Source organism: Olea europaea, chromosome 14 (assembly GCF_002742605.1).
Source record: "Olea europaea var. sylvestris chromosome 14, O_europaea_v1, whole genome shotgun sequence".
In the NCBI taxonomy this organism is placed as follows: Eukaryota; Viridiplantae; Streptophyta; class Magnoliopsida; order Lamiales; family Oleaceae; genus Olea; species Olea europaea.
The window spans coordinates 14,298,007-14,312,752 of record NC_036250.1 but is presented as its reverse complement, the minus strand read 5'-3'; the positions used below and the strand labels follow the sequence as shown (position 1 = coordinate 14,312,752).

Sequence of the window (14,746 nt, the reverse complement as noted above, 5' to 3'; positions counted from 1 at the left end):
GGTTGTTATCTTTGTGCGATATCTTACCTTACCACCATGTTCAATATCTTGATATGATGCACATGTTTGAGCCTCATTTTTGAGAATAAATTTTGTAAAAAATGATTTTTTGGGGGGAATTTGTGAATAAAAAGTAGGGAAATGCTTTAAGTTTATGTGCAAAATTATTTTATTGGGAGAACGTGGGTTGAAAATGAGTTTTGGGAAGTAGTTTTAAAGAATGAGGCTCAAACAGGGGCAATATCTTTATACATCTTGAATGAAAATAAAATAAAGTAATATATTCAGATTAGGTGTAACGTCCCAAGTCCAACACTCTTTTATTTTTATTTACTTGATTTGATCGATAAATTAATAAAGATAATATAACAATTTAAATAAAATTTCAGAATAAATCAACATATCAACCTACTACAAATTCAAAAAGAAAAAGGAACTCAATTTAACATAAAATGTCCAAAGTTCGATCACAAAAGTACTAAAATAACGTGCGCATAATTAAATATAGAATGTCCTAAAAATGAAAATTTGACAATAATCATTCTTTTATATCTTTACTTTGTTGACCCCATAAGCACCATTCAATCAATTTGTCACACGTCCACACGACCCGTACTAATTTAAAAGGTTATTGTAAGAGTGAGTATTTTAAAAAAAACGCAGTAAGAAATATATGCATATTCTTATTAACATGATATAAATATAAAATGACATGACATACCGATATTTCTTAGATTTGGAACAAACTGGTCGCGACATCCAATAGCTCAAGGAATTTCATAAGAATTCCTATATCCCGTAGGATTTACATACTCGACCAAAAGTTTCATTCCGTAGGATTTAACATAAAAATTGACCCAAGGCCTTAACGTATTTAATGCCAAAATCTATAAAAATACCAAGAAAATAAGAATTTACCACTTGCACAATTTTTACTTCAAATGATATTTGAAATATGCCTTTGAGACAATAAGTAAAAATGGACAGAATGCTTGTATGAGAATGAGAACCAACTTGTGAATTTGGATTGTGACTGGTAGATCAAATAACACTCTAAGTGTATGTGTTAATGTGTGAAAATCATATGCATGATAACAGAATAAAATTTTTTGGCCTATATTATATATACATATACACACGGTGTCTGTTTGGGGATGCTTACAATTCTAAATCATGTAAAACGTCAAATAAACAAATAAAAATAAAATCTGAAATGTAAAACGTCAAATAAACGTACAAAGGTAAAGTCCGAAAATCAATTGATAAATAAATAAAACTTTTATTTCCAATCAATCACGTCGGTTTGGATGTGGAAGTTCAATAATAATAATAATAATAATTAATTATTTATTATATAATTTAATGAATTAATATGTACCATTTCAAATTCCTTGGAAGTTGCACCAGCAGTAACATTTTCATTTTGAGTAATTGTCCTTTTTTCTATTTAGTTATATATTTTTTTATAATAAAATATAGGTTTTTTAGAGTGTTTTCTTTATATCAAAATAACTTGAATATGATTGGTCCAAAATTATTTTTTCTCGAGCCAATTTATGTTATTCAACATGAGCTACAAAATGAGTATAATATATATATATATATATATAATTTTATTTTTACTTTTAAAATACTTAAATATTCGACACAAATAACTCACGATAAATTCTACGCGTAACCAAAATAAATCATTTATGCAATTTAGTGAGTCGCGTGTATCACTTTTGACTTTTGGGCCTTAATTTGACTATAGGGCTCGACATAGACTATTTTATTTACTAAATCACCTAATTCAATTTAGCCCATATGGAATAAGATTTAAAATTCGGGATGTTACGTTAGGCATTTTCTTTGTTTGCTCATGCATTGTTTTTAATACAGGTCTTCTATCAGACAAAGGAGAAACCCTAGGGAAACTGCAGATCTTACTAGCATTCAGGAACTTGTTAAAGATATTGATTCCAATTTTCACTCTGGTATAGGTCATATATCCATTTTAATTAGACAACGTTTTCACCTCAGTGGCAAGTATTTCTATTGACTTGGGTTGTTAAAGGGTTGCTGGATATTATTGGGCACTGCACATACATTGGGATGGCAGATGATGTTTTTGCTCTGCTTCAGCACAGCACTCACCTTTATCTTGCTAATGTTGTTAACTTGAGGTAACTTATCGTTTTACTATTTTTTTCCTAGGTAATTTAAAGAGTAACTTTAAGTTATGCTTTTTTGAAACCTGATTTAGGACTGCTGTAGAAAAACTTTTTTCTAACTCAAAATTCAGGGATTTTTTTTCCTGGGAAATTTAGGATAAATGGAAAAGTAGAATTTTGTTTAGGAGATTACCTAATGGTTGGTGAAGAACACCAAATATTTGGTAAATTATATCACTGCTTCATATAACAGATCTTTTGATGGGTATAGATGTTGAAGTTGTTAATAACTTGTAGGTTTGTAAGTGGAAACAGAAAACAGGTCACTGTATGTCAACTGAAATCCTGTACACAATTCCACCTGGTTTTAAAAATTGTGTAATTCACTTTTTGACATCTGCAAGCAGCTCTGATTTAACTGAAAATGATGTTCGCTGACAATGAAACTATTACCTGTCTTGCTTTGTTTTTCTACTGGGGCCAAAACTTGCATTCTGCATCGTATGACTTACTAAACTTGTATACATATTGTCTATCTTAAGCATTTTGCTCGGTGTCATGTTTCACATTATCAGTACTTTGCTTGACTTCCAATCCTAATCTTTCCTTCTTGGTTGGTTATTCTTTCATTCTTGTCTGTGATGTTCTGACAGCAAAGAGCTTATGTACCAGCAAGTTTTGCGACGCTTTTCACATTTTAATGTAATTCAACTCAGTGAGCCCTCTCCATTGCAAGAATTACTAATGCTGGCACTTAAAGAGGAAGATTTGGATCCTGAAGTCAATGAAAATGAAGGCCTAAAAGAAAAGATTGCAGAAGTAACTCATCTAGGACTTGGCACTAACTATTAATTCTGTAAAATATTAGGGTTTCTTTACAGATTTGTATAAGATTGATTTAGTTTTTTATTTTTTGATTTTTAATTCTTGCACTGCATTTCCTTGCTGGTTTTAATTGAAGTTTCTCTGTTCACGTTAGAGCTAGTACTAGTAGCTGCAGAAGTTTATCATTTCGGGCATCAAGCAGACTATACTTTTAGGACTATTTAATTCATTATTGATTTTCAACAATTTATGATTTTTGGCACACCTATATTTTATCCCAACTGGTTTGTTTCACCCTCAATATTGCATCTACGTCTGCCATGGCAACACAAACCAATCCTAAATACTAGTGGGTCCCTTAACTATTGCCCAATTACTACTGTGCTACTATCATACCTTTTGTATACCATATCAAGGCTGTTGTATTGGGATTATAAAATGAAATTTCATGGTATATGTGGACCTAAAGTATCTATTGGATAGATGAGTTTGGTGGGTAGTTGTTTGCAATCTATTCCAGTAGAACGGTAAGTTCCTATTGTTGCCATTAAGACTAGATAGGTTAAGAGGTTATGTCAGCACTTGGTGGGCAGATTATGTTCAATAAAGGATCTAAAGAGGTATTGATCCAATTGTTAGCTCTAAACTTCATTATTTGTATCATTACACATAAATGTATATAATCATACTCCTAATTCCGTAAGTTACTTCTTCTAGTCAATTGAAGAATCTGACCAACAAAGGATTTGAATTCTGTTGATGGAATAATATCTGATGTTGAGTATGACTAATACATTCACTTGATTATGCTCATTCTTTTACTTCTAATATTTTCATTTCTTTTCTTTGCTAGATGAATGCAGATCTGCTCAAGCAGAAGACTGAGATGCTGGAGGAGTATTTTGGCATTTATATTGAACCCAATGGTAATTTGTCGAGGATTCCTGTCATACTTGATCAGTACACACCAGACATGGACCGTGTTCCAGAGTTTGTTCTTTGTTTGGGCAATGATGTAAGTGCCATGCCATTCATCTCTTTTGCCCTTTCTTATTTACATTATAATTTAGGTGCAAATAATTCAGTTTGATGCCCAAGAAGGTTATGGACCTACTGAAGTTAATTACTCTAAGCCAAATTTTGTGAGTTACCACATAAGAATAATTTATCCATCGCTGAAGTTATTGTTTTACCTTCATAAATATATGATTGATGGCATTCTTAAGTGATCTACCGCTTCAGCGTCTCTCTCTCTCTCAATGCACTATTATGGGGTCTAAGATGCCACAATATTTTGTTGTTAAAACTGTTTTTTAGCCACCAGAGAAATATAGCATGGTAGATGTGGGGCATTTGCCTCCTCTCCCAGAGTTTCTAAAGGCAGTTAAGAGCAATAATGGTAATACAAAGGAAGTTCAGTTTTCTTAATACTTCAATTCCTACATTTACTCATTTCAAAGAAACAAACAAGTTTTACATAATTGCATACAGTTGCCCTCTGGAATATCCTTGATCCATCTTTACCATTATCAATCTGGCCCTGACATCACAGCATTCAGGAGGCTTCCTGATCTAAACTTCCATTTGTGATATTCTCCATGACTCTGCTGATTAAATAATTTAATGGTGGAATATTGATTATTTGAATTAGAATATGAACTGTGTATCATCTGTTACCTTTACTCTAGAATGTAAATGAACATCTATTTCTTTTGGTTATGTTTTATTTTGTCTTATTGAATTTGTCAGGGGAATCTTTTAATGATGGAGTTATGATATCACGATACTTGCTGCCAATAGTTTGTGTTGCTTCAGCTGTGTTTTAGTATTGAGTACTGCTTTGTTCTTATGATCTGAAGAAATTCTCTGCATGGTAGTTTTGAGAATTGTTTTATGTGACTTCTCTACATGTTTGAAGAGTGTCCCTGGTGGAATAACTTTTCTAAATCTGCATACTTAATAACAATTCTAGCATCTAGCAAAAATAGTTCGAAATGCATGATATTACTGCCTGGTTTCTGGAATTTGCTGATTATCCCTCTGCAGTAGTAAAATACATCTTACTTTTAGGGTTTGTAAAATTTTGAAATGATCATGTGCCATTGCGTGGTGCTTCTTGATTCATGTTAAGGTTTTGAATACTAGCACAAGAGCCAGGCCACTATTGAATTTTTGATAGTTGTATATACTCCTATAATTTGTCAGATGCTAAATTTTGCTTATTTTTTTAGGTTGATTGGGATGAGGAGAAGAATTGTTTTCAAACAATCGCTGCTGCCATTGGGAACTTCTATGCTATGCATCCTCCTCTGTTGCCTAATCCATCAGGTAATGGCTTGCAGTGTTACAAGAGGAGGGTGCTTTCTTGCAGCCCTGGAGGAGGTTCAGAAACAGCTGGTATGGCCCTTTTATCATAAAATCTTTTTGTGATTATTACTATCTAGGTTGAACCATACAAATCTCGTATATTTTTGTATTACTTTGCTCTCTTTCCTATTACTGAAAGAATAAATAATGTTGGACCTGGGTATATGATATGATTCCAAAGAGTTATAAAACGAAAATTGGTGAAACTTCTTGACTAATTATTAGTTTATGCCGAACTTCACATATTATAAAGGAGAAAATTATCACAACTTCATAGACCAAAAAATCTATCCAAAGTTTTACTTATAAAGACTTTCAAGTTAAGACATCATCGATTGCCTCCTGTAAACCTATCTTTTCTTGCTCACTCCTGAAGTGGAAATCTAAGCAAACTAGCATTGTCACCTATAAATTTTTCTTTGTTATCTTGTTCACCAACTTTTCATTCCTTGGAAGCTTCTGAACTTTAGATAGCATGCTTGGGATCATCAGTTTTCTCCCTCTGGTTCCTGTATACGGACTTTGTAGCTTCTTATGTTAGAAAGTTGTTTATCTAAGAATACATCTTACACGTCTAATCAGCTTTTAAAACGAATTGGGAAGGGAGTTGAAATTTGTAATATCAACCCTACGGTTTGCTTCAACAAGAACTATTTAGTTTCTGATCAAAGGAAAAATATTGAGGTTGAGATCAGTATCGGGCAATCTACGACCAACAATACCGAAGTATAAATTGGTTGCTTATCAAATTACTTAGTTACTTTTGTCTTTGCCTCCTATTTTGTTTTCACACAAGACAGATGCAATACCAAAAATTGTATACGACCATCTGACTTCTTACAATACTCTTTCCATACGCAGTATCATTGATAGGTGTTCTATGATATCAGATTTATTGCATCTGAACTATCTGTTTCAAATATTTAACTTCTTTCGAGAAATATGAAAACCTGTGACTAATGTAAAATATTAGTGTAGCATTTTCATTTAATTTAAACTGTTGGATAGACTCAATCTGTGCATGTGCAATACTCCTCATTTACTTGAAAACACTTAATTGTAGCATTGGGTCATTTTCGTAGATAGTGTTCAAACCTGTGACCAATGTAAAATATTAGGGTAGCATTTTCATTCAATTTAAACTGTAGGATAGACTCAATCTGTGCATGTGCAATACTTTTCATTTACTTGGAAATACTTTATTGTAGCATTTGATAATTTGTAAATAGGGTTCAAATTCTACTTTTTTTATTATTTTTTATTTCATTTCCATTATTACATTATTACAGAGGATGAATTCGACCATGAACTACTTTTGGAGGCTGAAAATGCTTGGGCCCAACGTGAATGGTCAATCCAACATATTTTGTTTCCGTCCATGAGACTTTTTCTCAAGCCTCCAACCTCAATGGCTACAAATGGAACATTTGTCCAGGTATTTGAATTTCAGGATTAAATTGTTACTTTTCATTCAGTAGGTTCTTTGCCAATTTTCTGCTTCTCATAATTTTAAAATGCTTGGAAGCACACACATAATAAGCATGTTAAAAGTGTACCAGTTTGGTACTATTCATCTGCAAACATTTTTCATTGCGTATATTTAGCTGAGAGGGATAATAAAAGTGGAGGCTGGAGATTGACGAATGAGTTTAACATTCTGCTTTTGGGTGTCTGTTGTTTTGTAAGAATGATAGAAAAAAGGGACAGTAAGATTCCACTGTGCAGTAAGCAGCAAAGAAATGAACGAGAAGGATTTTTACCTGCATCCCCCCCCTCTTCCCCTTTTGTTCTGCAGTTAGTTTTGAAAATTTTTACACTGTCCTATACACTTCCTTTTTTACCTGAATTTTGCAGTCTGATTCAATTTCATTGCTATGAGAAGAGCTGTTTCTTTGTTTATCGGTTGTGATTCTGCTCGATTCTTGAAGTATCTGATATTATTCTCTATCAGCTCATGCAGTTCAACTGAATTTTATTTCAGTCTTTTATGATTCTGCAGTTTGTGTGTGGTCTATACAATTTAATGCTTTGTAACAAGAAATTATTCACTTTGTAGGTTGCTTCACTGGAGAAACTTTACAAGATTTTTGAAAGGTGCTAATTAGGGCAGAATCCTTCTCAACTCATAACTTTTGCACGGTACTAGAAGTTGTTTTGTTCTTATTTTGGCTCATCCTGAAATTTGCATATAAATGTAAAGAGCGCCATCTTTGTAATAGATTATCTGTAATGCAAACAATGTAAGTGAACATAACTATTTTGGTTTACTGGTATTATATTGTTTAATATACTTGCAACTAAAGTTTTTGTCTTATAAGCAACCTACTATCGTTGGTCCAAATTTGTTTGGTTGCTTGGAGCCTTTAGTTCGATTAGTGATTAGATTCCGGAGTTGGTTACTTTGGGAAAGTGACAATGTGCATCCTGTATAGAGTGTGTAATTACATTTTATGTACTACATTTTTTGTAATGGTCATAAAAAAACTCTTAATTGGAATAACGAATCAAATTGACCATTTTGGTTTGATTTCACTCAAGTCATAAAAAGGTTTTGGTACTGGAATTGACAGTTGCCCTACTTTAGCTCATGTCTTGATTTGAGCGTCCAAAGCTGAGTCAATTAATACATTTTGGGGAAAAAAAAATCATAAATTAAGTGTTAAGTATGTGCCAAATTAATTTTCAGACATTAAGGCCTGTCTGATTCCTCCATTTTCCACCCAAATGTGTTGTTTGATGGCCAAATTTTTTCATGGAATTGCTTATCTACCCTACACCTGTCGTGATCCATTTTCTTGCTTTTTAAGGAAAATCAATTCCTTTGGTTTTGATGGGAATTGGGTTTTCTGTGTTCTTTATTTTTTTAATTTAATTTAATTTTTTTGACAATATAAACAAATTTTATTGTAATTGTAACAAATTTTATCTTTTTAATTGACAATTTTCATGAAAAATAAAGTCAAACAAATATCAAAAGATCCAAAATTTCAACTTTTTTAAGTGGAAAATTATATCAAACATATTTAATTGACAATTCCAAACAAAATAAGTTCTAGACAATTTAATTATCTTGAATTCATTTTCTTTCCATCCGAATTCCATTCTTACAATCAAACGGACAAATATAAAGAAGCGACAATCAGGACAAATTGCGTAATATATTAAGTCAAATCAAATTGACCTTTTTTGGTTTGATTTCACTCGAGTCTTAAAATGGTTTTGTTACTAGAATTGACAGTTGCCCTACTTTAGCTCGTGTCTTGATTCGAGCATCTAGAGTTGAGTCGGTGAATACATTTTGGGGGGAAAAAAATCATAAATCAAGTATTAAGTATGTACCAAATTAATTTTTAGATATTAAGTTAAAACAAAAAATCAGGTATTTATTAATTAACTAAAAATATTTTATTAATTAAATATATTAAGTTCACGATTTTACAATTCATGGTCACATATGCCTAGGTCGCAACTTCATATTATCAAATTAATTGATCACAAATTATTTCATCGGTCACAAATCGAAAACATTTTAGGTCACAAGTTCAAATTATCAATTAATTGGTCATAGATTACTTCGGTGATCACAAATAAAAAATACTAAAGGTTATAATTTATTTGTCGATCACCAAATTTCAAATTAATTGGTCACAAATTATTTTTCATTCACGTATTATCAAAATTTTAGATCACAATTAAATACTTGGTCACTGATAACCAAATAATTGATCACATACACCAAATAGTGGGTCACATACCACCGGTATCAATGCTACTGCCACTGCCATTACAGCCACTTACGATCGACCTTACCCCGCCATTGTTGCCACCACCACCACGGTAGCACCACAAGACCACGCTCCACCACCACCGCCACCGCCACAACCACAATCACCACTACCACCACAATACCAACACGACCACCAATCTCAATCATCACTACCTTAAGCACCATCACCATCATTCAAAATTCACCACCAACCAACAATCACAAAAATCACCTCAAAAACATTGCCACAACAGTGAATTAATCTTTACCACCACAAATTTATAACCATCATAGCCATAGCCACAGCCACCGTCAACGCAACACAAATACCAAACCCACCATCAACACCAACATAAACATCACCTCACTAGCATCGTCAATATCACCACCACTCACCACCGCAGCCAACATCACAACAATAGCACCCAAACACCAAAAAAAAAAAAAAAAAAAAAAAAAAAAAGATCAGATTCAAATTTATCAGTCACCGCCACGACCACTATGACCACAGATCGAGACCTAATTTTTCTAGATCTCCTGTCATTCATCGACGACACACAAATCCAATGCACAGAGGCCGTCTCTCACGTCCAGAGACAGCACTGCTGTGCATGGTTGCGGTGTCGCTTCAAGTCGCGCAGCGACAGTCACAGACAGCTCCGTGCGTTTGGTGGGGGAAGCAACGGTTGGGTGATGGATGAGAGAGGGCAGATGCGGGTATAGGCCGCACTCCTAATTTTTCTAGATCTCCCGTCATTCATCGACGACACACAAATCCAATGCACAGAGGCTGTCTCTCACGTCCAGAGACAGCACTGCTGTGCATGGTTGCGGTGTCGCTTCAAGTCGCGCAGCGACAATCACAGACAGCTCCGTGCGTTTGGTGGGGGAAGCAACGGTTGGGTGATGGATGAGAGAGGGCAGATGCGGGTATAGGCCGCACTTCACGATAGTGGTACGAGGCTACATTGTCGATAGAGAAGATAGAGAGGAGACGTCATAGGTCGTGTGAGAGAGAAAGATATGGGTATTAAGAGATGTAAAGAGAGAAATGAGAGAGAGAGAGAGAGAGAGAGAGAGTTATGGAAATGAAGGTTTTGATAGATGAGTGGATGATGTGTGTTTTGATATCTAATTTGTGAATAATGAAACTCCATCCTTAATTTTTGAATTGTAATCTTTAAACACTTGGGGTTATGTAATTTCTTCATACATTTTTCTCGATATTAAGATTGGCAAGTAGGTAGGGATCTCAATAAGTAATGTGGATTTATTAATAGTAACTTCTAGTTAAAAATAATTTATTATTATTATTATTATTATTATTTTTATTTTTAAAATATAATCTTATTGAAGGCACTCCGCATGCACCACATTCTCTATTCTCTATATAGTGAGTCTAGAAAGTTTCAATCCTCCAAATCAATAAAATAGCAATCAAATCACATCAATATTGCACCGATCTTATGATCTTAAAAGTGAAATTTCAATAAAAATAAGAAACTTAGCCCTTTTTTGAGCTTCATTTTTATTAAAACACATTTTAAAAAATAATAATATTACACCTAATTCGAAATTTTTTCCTTATTTTTAACCATATCCCCTTTACTATAAAAGTTGTCCTCAAAGAAAACAAAAAAATACTGATGCGTTGGTAGTAATTTCAACAAAATTTGTGTGTTATTGACGCCATTGGTAGTCAATTCAACCAAATTTGTGTGTTACTGACGCAATTTAAACTAAATTTTATTATTATTATATAGAAAATATCTTCATTGTGGTCAAATTTGCAAAGATTCGTCAACAGTGTATATATAAAGGGGATAAATATTTTTTGACGTGATTTAGAAAATTTCCTAATAAGCTTTTAAATTAGTTTTAGTGTAAAAAGAGACATGATTTAAAAAATTAAAAAATTTAATAACAAGCTAACTTTAAAAATTTATCAACGATTGTACGGTAGTCGAATATATAAATGTTCTATATTCTCTCAAAGCTCATTTTGAGAACTATATCATAGACACATCAAATGATCTAAATGAATATCGAAAATAGTTAAACGGTTATCAAACGTGTACATTCAAAAATGCAAATAACTCGTCTTTTTTTTTATATTAAAAAATCAATTATTTTCTTGTTTAACTACATGTTTGATGCCCATATAAAATTAAAATAGCAAAATGAAGAATGAAATATTAAAGGGAAACATAGATCATTTTATTTTCTTTTTAATTGCTAAGTAATCAATCAACTGATGCAGTCAATATACGTGATTGGTATGGGACCCATATACACTTAGTATTGCACTTCCTTATTTAATGAAATTAATTCTTTATCACATATGCAGTATTAGAACACGTTGAAAATGTTTCATATAGGTTCAGAAATTATGAACTAGAAATTAAATTTTATATATTTTTTATTAAATTATACAAACTCATTTGTTTAATCTTTTAGGCTGTCAATAATCTGCATCATTAAATACTAGAAAGAGCAAATAACATAATGATAGCTTTAAAATTCCTACATTGCTTTAGTTTGGATGGCTATAGTTTGTATCTTTTAGAAAGTGCAATTTATAGCTTTAAAATTCCTACATTGCTTTAAAATTCCATGAGAATGCTAATGTTCGTGATCCTAACATTACTATATATGGCCATTCCGGTGATTCACATAGAGTTCATTATTACTGCGGTTGTTATGATCCTTTTACAGTATCTGTTACTTTTTTCGTATGGGGAATCTGGTTAGCATGAAGGAATTGAGAGATGCAGAAAGACCTATTTTCAGCCTGAACGTTTGCCAGAATTAGTTACTTTTCCAACTGCAGTTGCCTCTGCGCTAAATTTATAGAAAAAGAAAATCAAGGTTTGGAAAAATATTTTATCGTGCATTCTACTAAGTTTAGCAGTGCAAATGTTAACAAATGATGAATTTCATTTTCAATTCTTTTGCAGTGTTGAATGGAATGAAGCAACGGTCACAGGTTTCTTGTCGAGAATACTATTCATACAAATTACAAATTAGGTATTCCGGTAAGTCTGTGATGCTTCATAGTGGTAGATTGTTTCAGCAGTATGTTGTAGATATGTATGTTAAAATCGAAACTGCAAGATTAGACCTTTTTTGTAACAATAAAAAACTAATTCGAGCTAAACTTTATCAAGGTATTGTAGACATCGTTCAAAATGGAGAGACAAAGGGGTACAAAATTGGAAGAAAATTTGTTTTGCCATAGTTCTTTGCATGTGGACCTATAGATATGCTAAGGAGATACATGGATGCAATGACAATTGTACAATATTATGGAAAATCAGATATATTCTTGACTATAATATGTAATCCAAATTGGTCAGAGATTAGGAAATAACTAAAACACAATGATGAGATTCAAAATCAACAAGATCTAATTAGACGTATATTTAGAGCAAAATTAGAAGAGTTAAAAATTGATTCATATAAAAAAAATCTTTGGCCCTATTGTTGCGCATGTACATGTAATTGAATTTCAAAAAAGAGGGCTCCTCATACATATCTATTGTTGATCTTTAACTATGGCTACAAAATTTGTTTTGCTGCAGATGTTGATAAGATAGTTTCATGTGAAATTTCGGACCAAAACAAATATCCTTATCTTCATTATGTTATTGTTAAGCACAATATGCACGGCCTTTGTGGAAACCTTAATCCAAAAATGTATGTGTGGAAGCAAATAAATATTGTAAAAATAAATACCATAGGGATTTTTGTAATACTACTATATTCAGTGATAACTCATATCATTGTATAAACTTCGTGAAAATGGTATTTCTATTAAAGTTAGAGGTCAAATGTTAGACAATCGATGGGTTGTACCATGTAATCCTTATTTAAGCGCTAAATTTGATTGTCACATTAATGTTGAAGTATGTTCTTCTATTAAAACTTAAAATATTTGTATAAATATGTGTATAAAGGACATAATCGTATTCATTTTTCAGTTGCCACAAATGAAACAGAAAAAGAAATCGATGAAATCTCTGCTTATCAATCTGCCAGATGGATATCTCCACCTGAAACTGTGGAGAATTTTTTCGTTCAATTTGGCATAAATTTATCCAACTGTTTATTATTTACAACTTCATATTGAAAATTATCAACAAGTAAGATATGACGACCAAGATGATTTATCTACTATTATTGAGAACGAAATATGAAAAGAACAATGTTAACAGAATTTTTTTGAGTAAATGAAGCAAATGAATTTGCTCGTACACTATTGTATCAATATTTTCCAGCACATTTTGTTTGGAATTCAACTAAAAAGATTTGGACTCATAGAAAGAAACATACTGTTATAGGACGAATTGTCATATCGAGTCCATCTGAAGGAGAACGACATTTCCTGTGCATTCTTCTCAATCATATTCTAGGTCCAATATCGTTTCCTGATTTACGAACTTCAAATGGAGTAACTATTAATACATATCGAGAAACATCACTTTTACATGGGTTGTTAAGTGGAGATAATCATTGTGAAGAATGTCTATCTGAAGCTATTGTTTATGAAATGCCTACTTCTTTAAGACGTCTTTTAGCTACGTTTCTTATGCTTTGCAATCCTGATCATCCACAGCTTTTGTGAGATAAATTTAAGGTTTATATGATTGATGATTATATACATGATAATATACCTTCGAAGGCTATTGAACTACGGGCTTTAGAAGACATAGGTTCAATTTTAGAATCATTGGGTAAGAACATAAATGACTATAAGATAGTGCCATTCAGTGTAAATATAAATGAAAATGAAAGATTGAGAAGAATGGTGGTAGATGAGAGAGTAAATTTAAATATTGAAGGAGGCTTTGCTTGTGCAGCACGTTTAAATAATGAGCAACAATTTGCGTACGATACAATTATGGAAAAAAAAAATTCCAAAGCAAGTGGAATTTATTTCATTGATAGTCCAACACTGTTATTTTGTAATTAGTTGTCATACTTTCTTGATTTATGCTGAACACCAGCCTAAAGGAACCAATGTTGTTCTTGTCAAGCACATGAAAGTCCCTTTGATATTGTAATATCTCTTTCTATCTCTATTTATATATGTGTGTATTTATTCAAAATTTTCTTCGAATTGTTAGTTAAGAATCTTTCATTTCGAATGTTATTGGCTTTGTGCTTTTGCATGAATTTGGGGTTTCTTGTTTCTTCTTCAATTTTGTCCTCTCCTTGATGATGATAGAAAATGCAAAGAAAAAAATTAAGAATATGATCATTTCCACATATTTTATTGTTTTTTTTTAAAAAAAAAAATTGAGGGTTTGATTAGTTATCTAGATGCTGATGTCAAAATTAATTTCCATATGATGACCTCTAGCTTGAATTTCAGTTCTAAAATTTAATGTTACTTAATTGCTTTATCTTCATTGCTTTCCTTGAGTTTATATGTCAAAAAAAAATTGACACGTAGCATTATTTAAAAAATATATATATTGTTGCACATGCTCTGTGACACGGAGCAAAACTGCTCCATGTCACGGAGCAACTTCGTGTGCTCCGTGATGCAAGGAGCAAATTTGCTCCTGGCACCTCCTGGGTGCTAGCTAATTTGTTCCGTGATGCACGGAGGTGTCACAATAATTTTTTTCTT

At 32.4% G+C, this 14,746-nt stretch overlaps 1 protein-coding gene across 1 annotated transcript in view; it reads left to right on the top strand.

The window, feature by feature from the left end:
• Nucleotides 1-7,662, top strand: part of LOC111409543 (DNA mismatch repair protein MLH1) — a 12,095-nt gene extending 4,433 nt beyond the window's left edge. Inside the window, exons 4-10 of the mRNA XM_023039585.1 lie at nucleotides 1,877-1,976; nucleotides 2,057-2,165; nucleotides 2,807-2,972; nucleotides 3,832-3,993; nucleotides 5,210-5,375; nucleotides 6,635-6,780; nucleotides 7,402-7,662. Of these exons, the coding sequence (XP_022895353.1) occupies nucleotides 1,877-1,976; nucleotides 2,057-2,165; nucleotides 2,807-2,972; nucleotides 3,832-3,993; nucleotides 5,210-5,375; nucleotides 6,635-6,780; nucleotides 7,402-7,446 (894 nt within the window). The 3' untranslated portion in view covers nucleotides 7,447-7,662. The remainder of the gene's footprint in view (nucleotides 1-1,876; nucleotides 1,977-2,056; nucleotides 2,166-2,806; nucleotides 2,973-3,831; nucleotides 3,994-5,209; nucleotides 5,376-6,634; nucleotides 6,781-7,401) is intronic.
• Nucleotides 7,663-14,746: the final 7,084 nt, after the last annotated feature.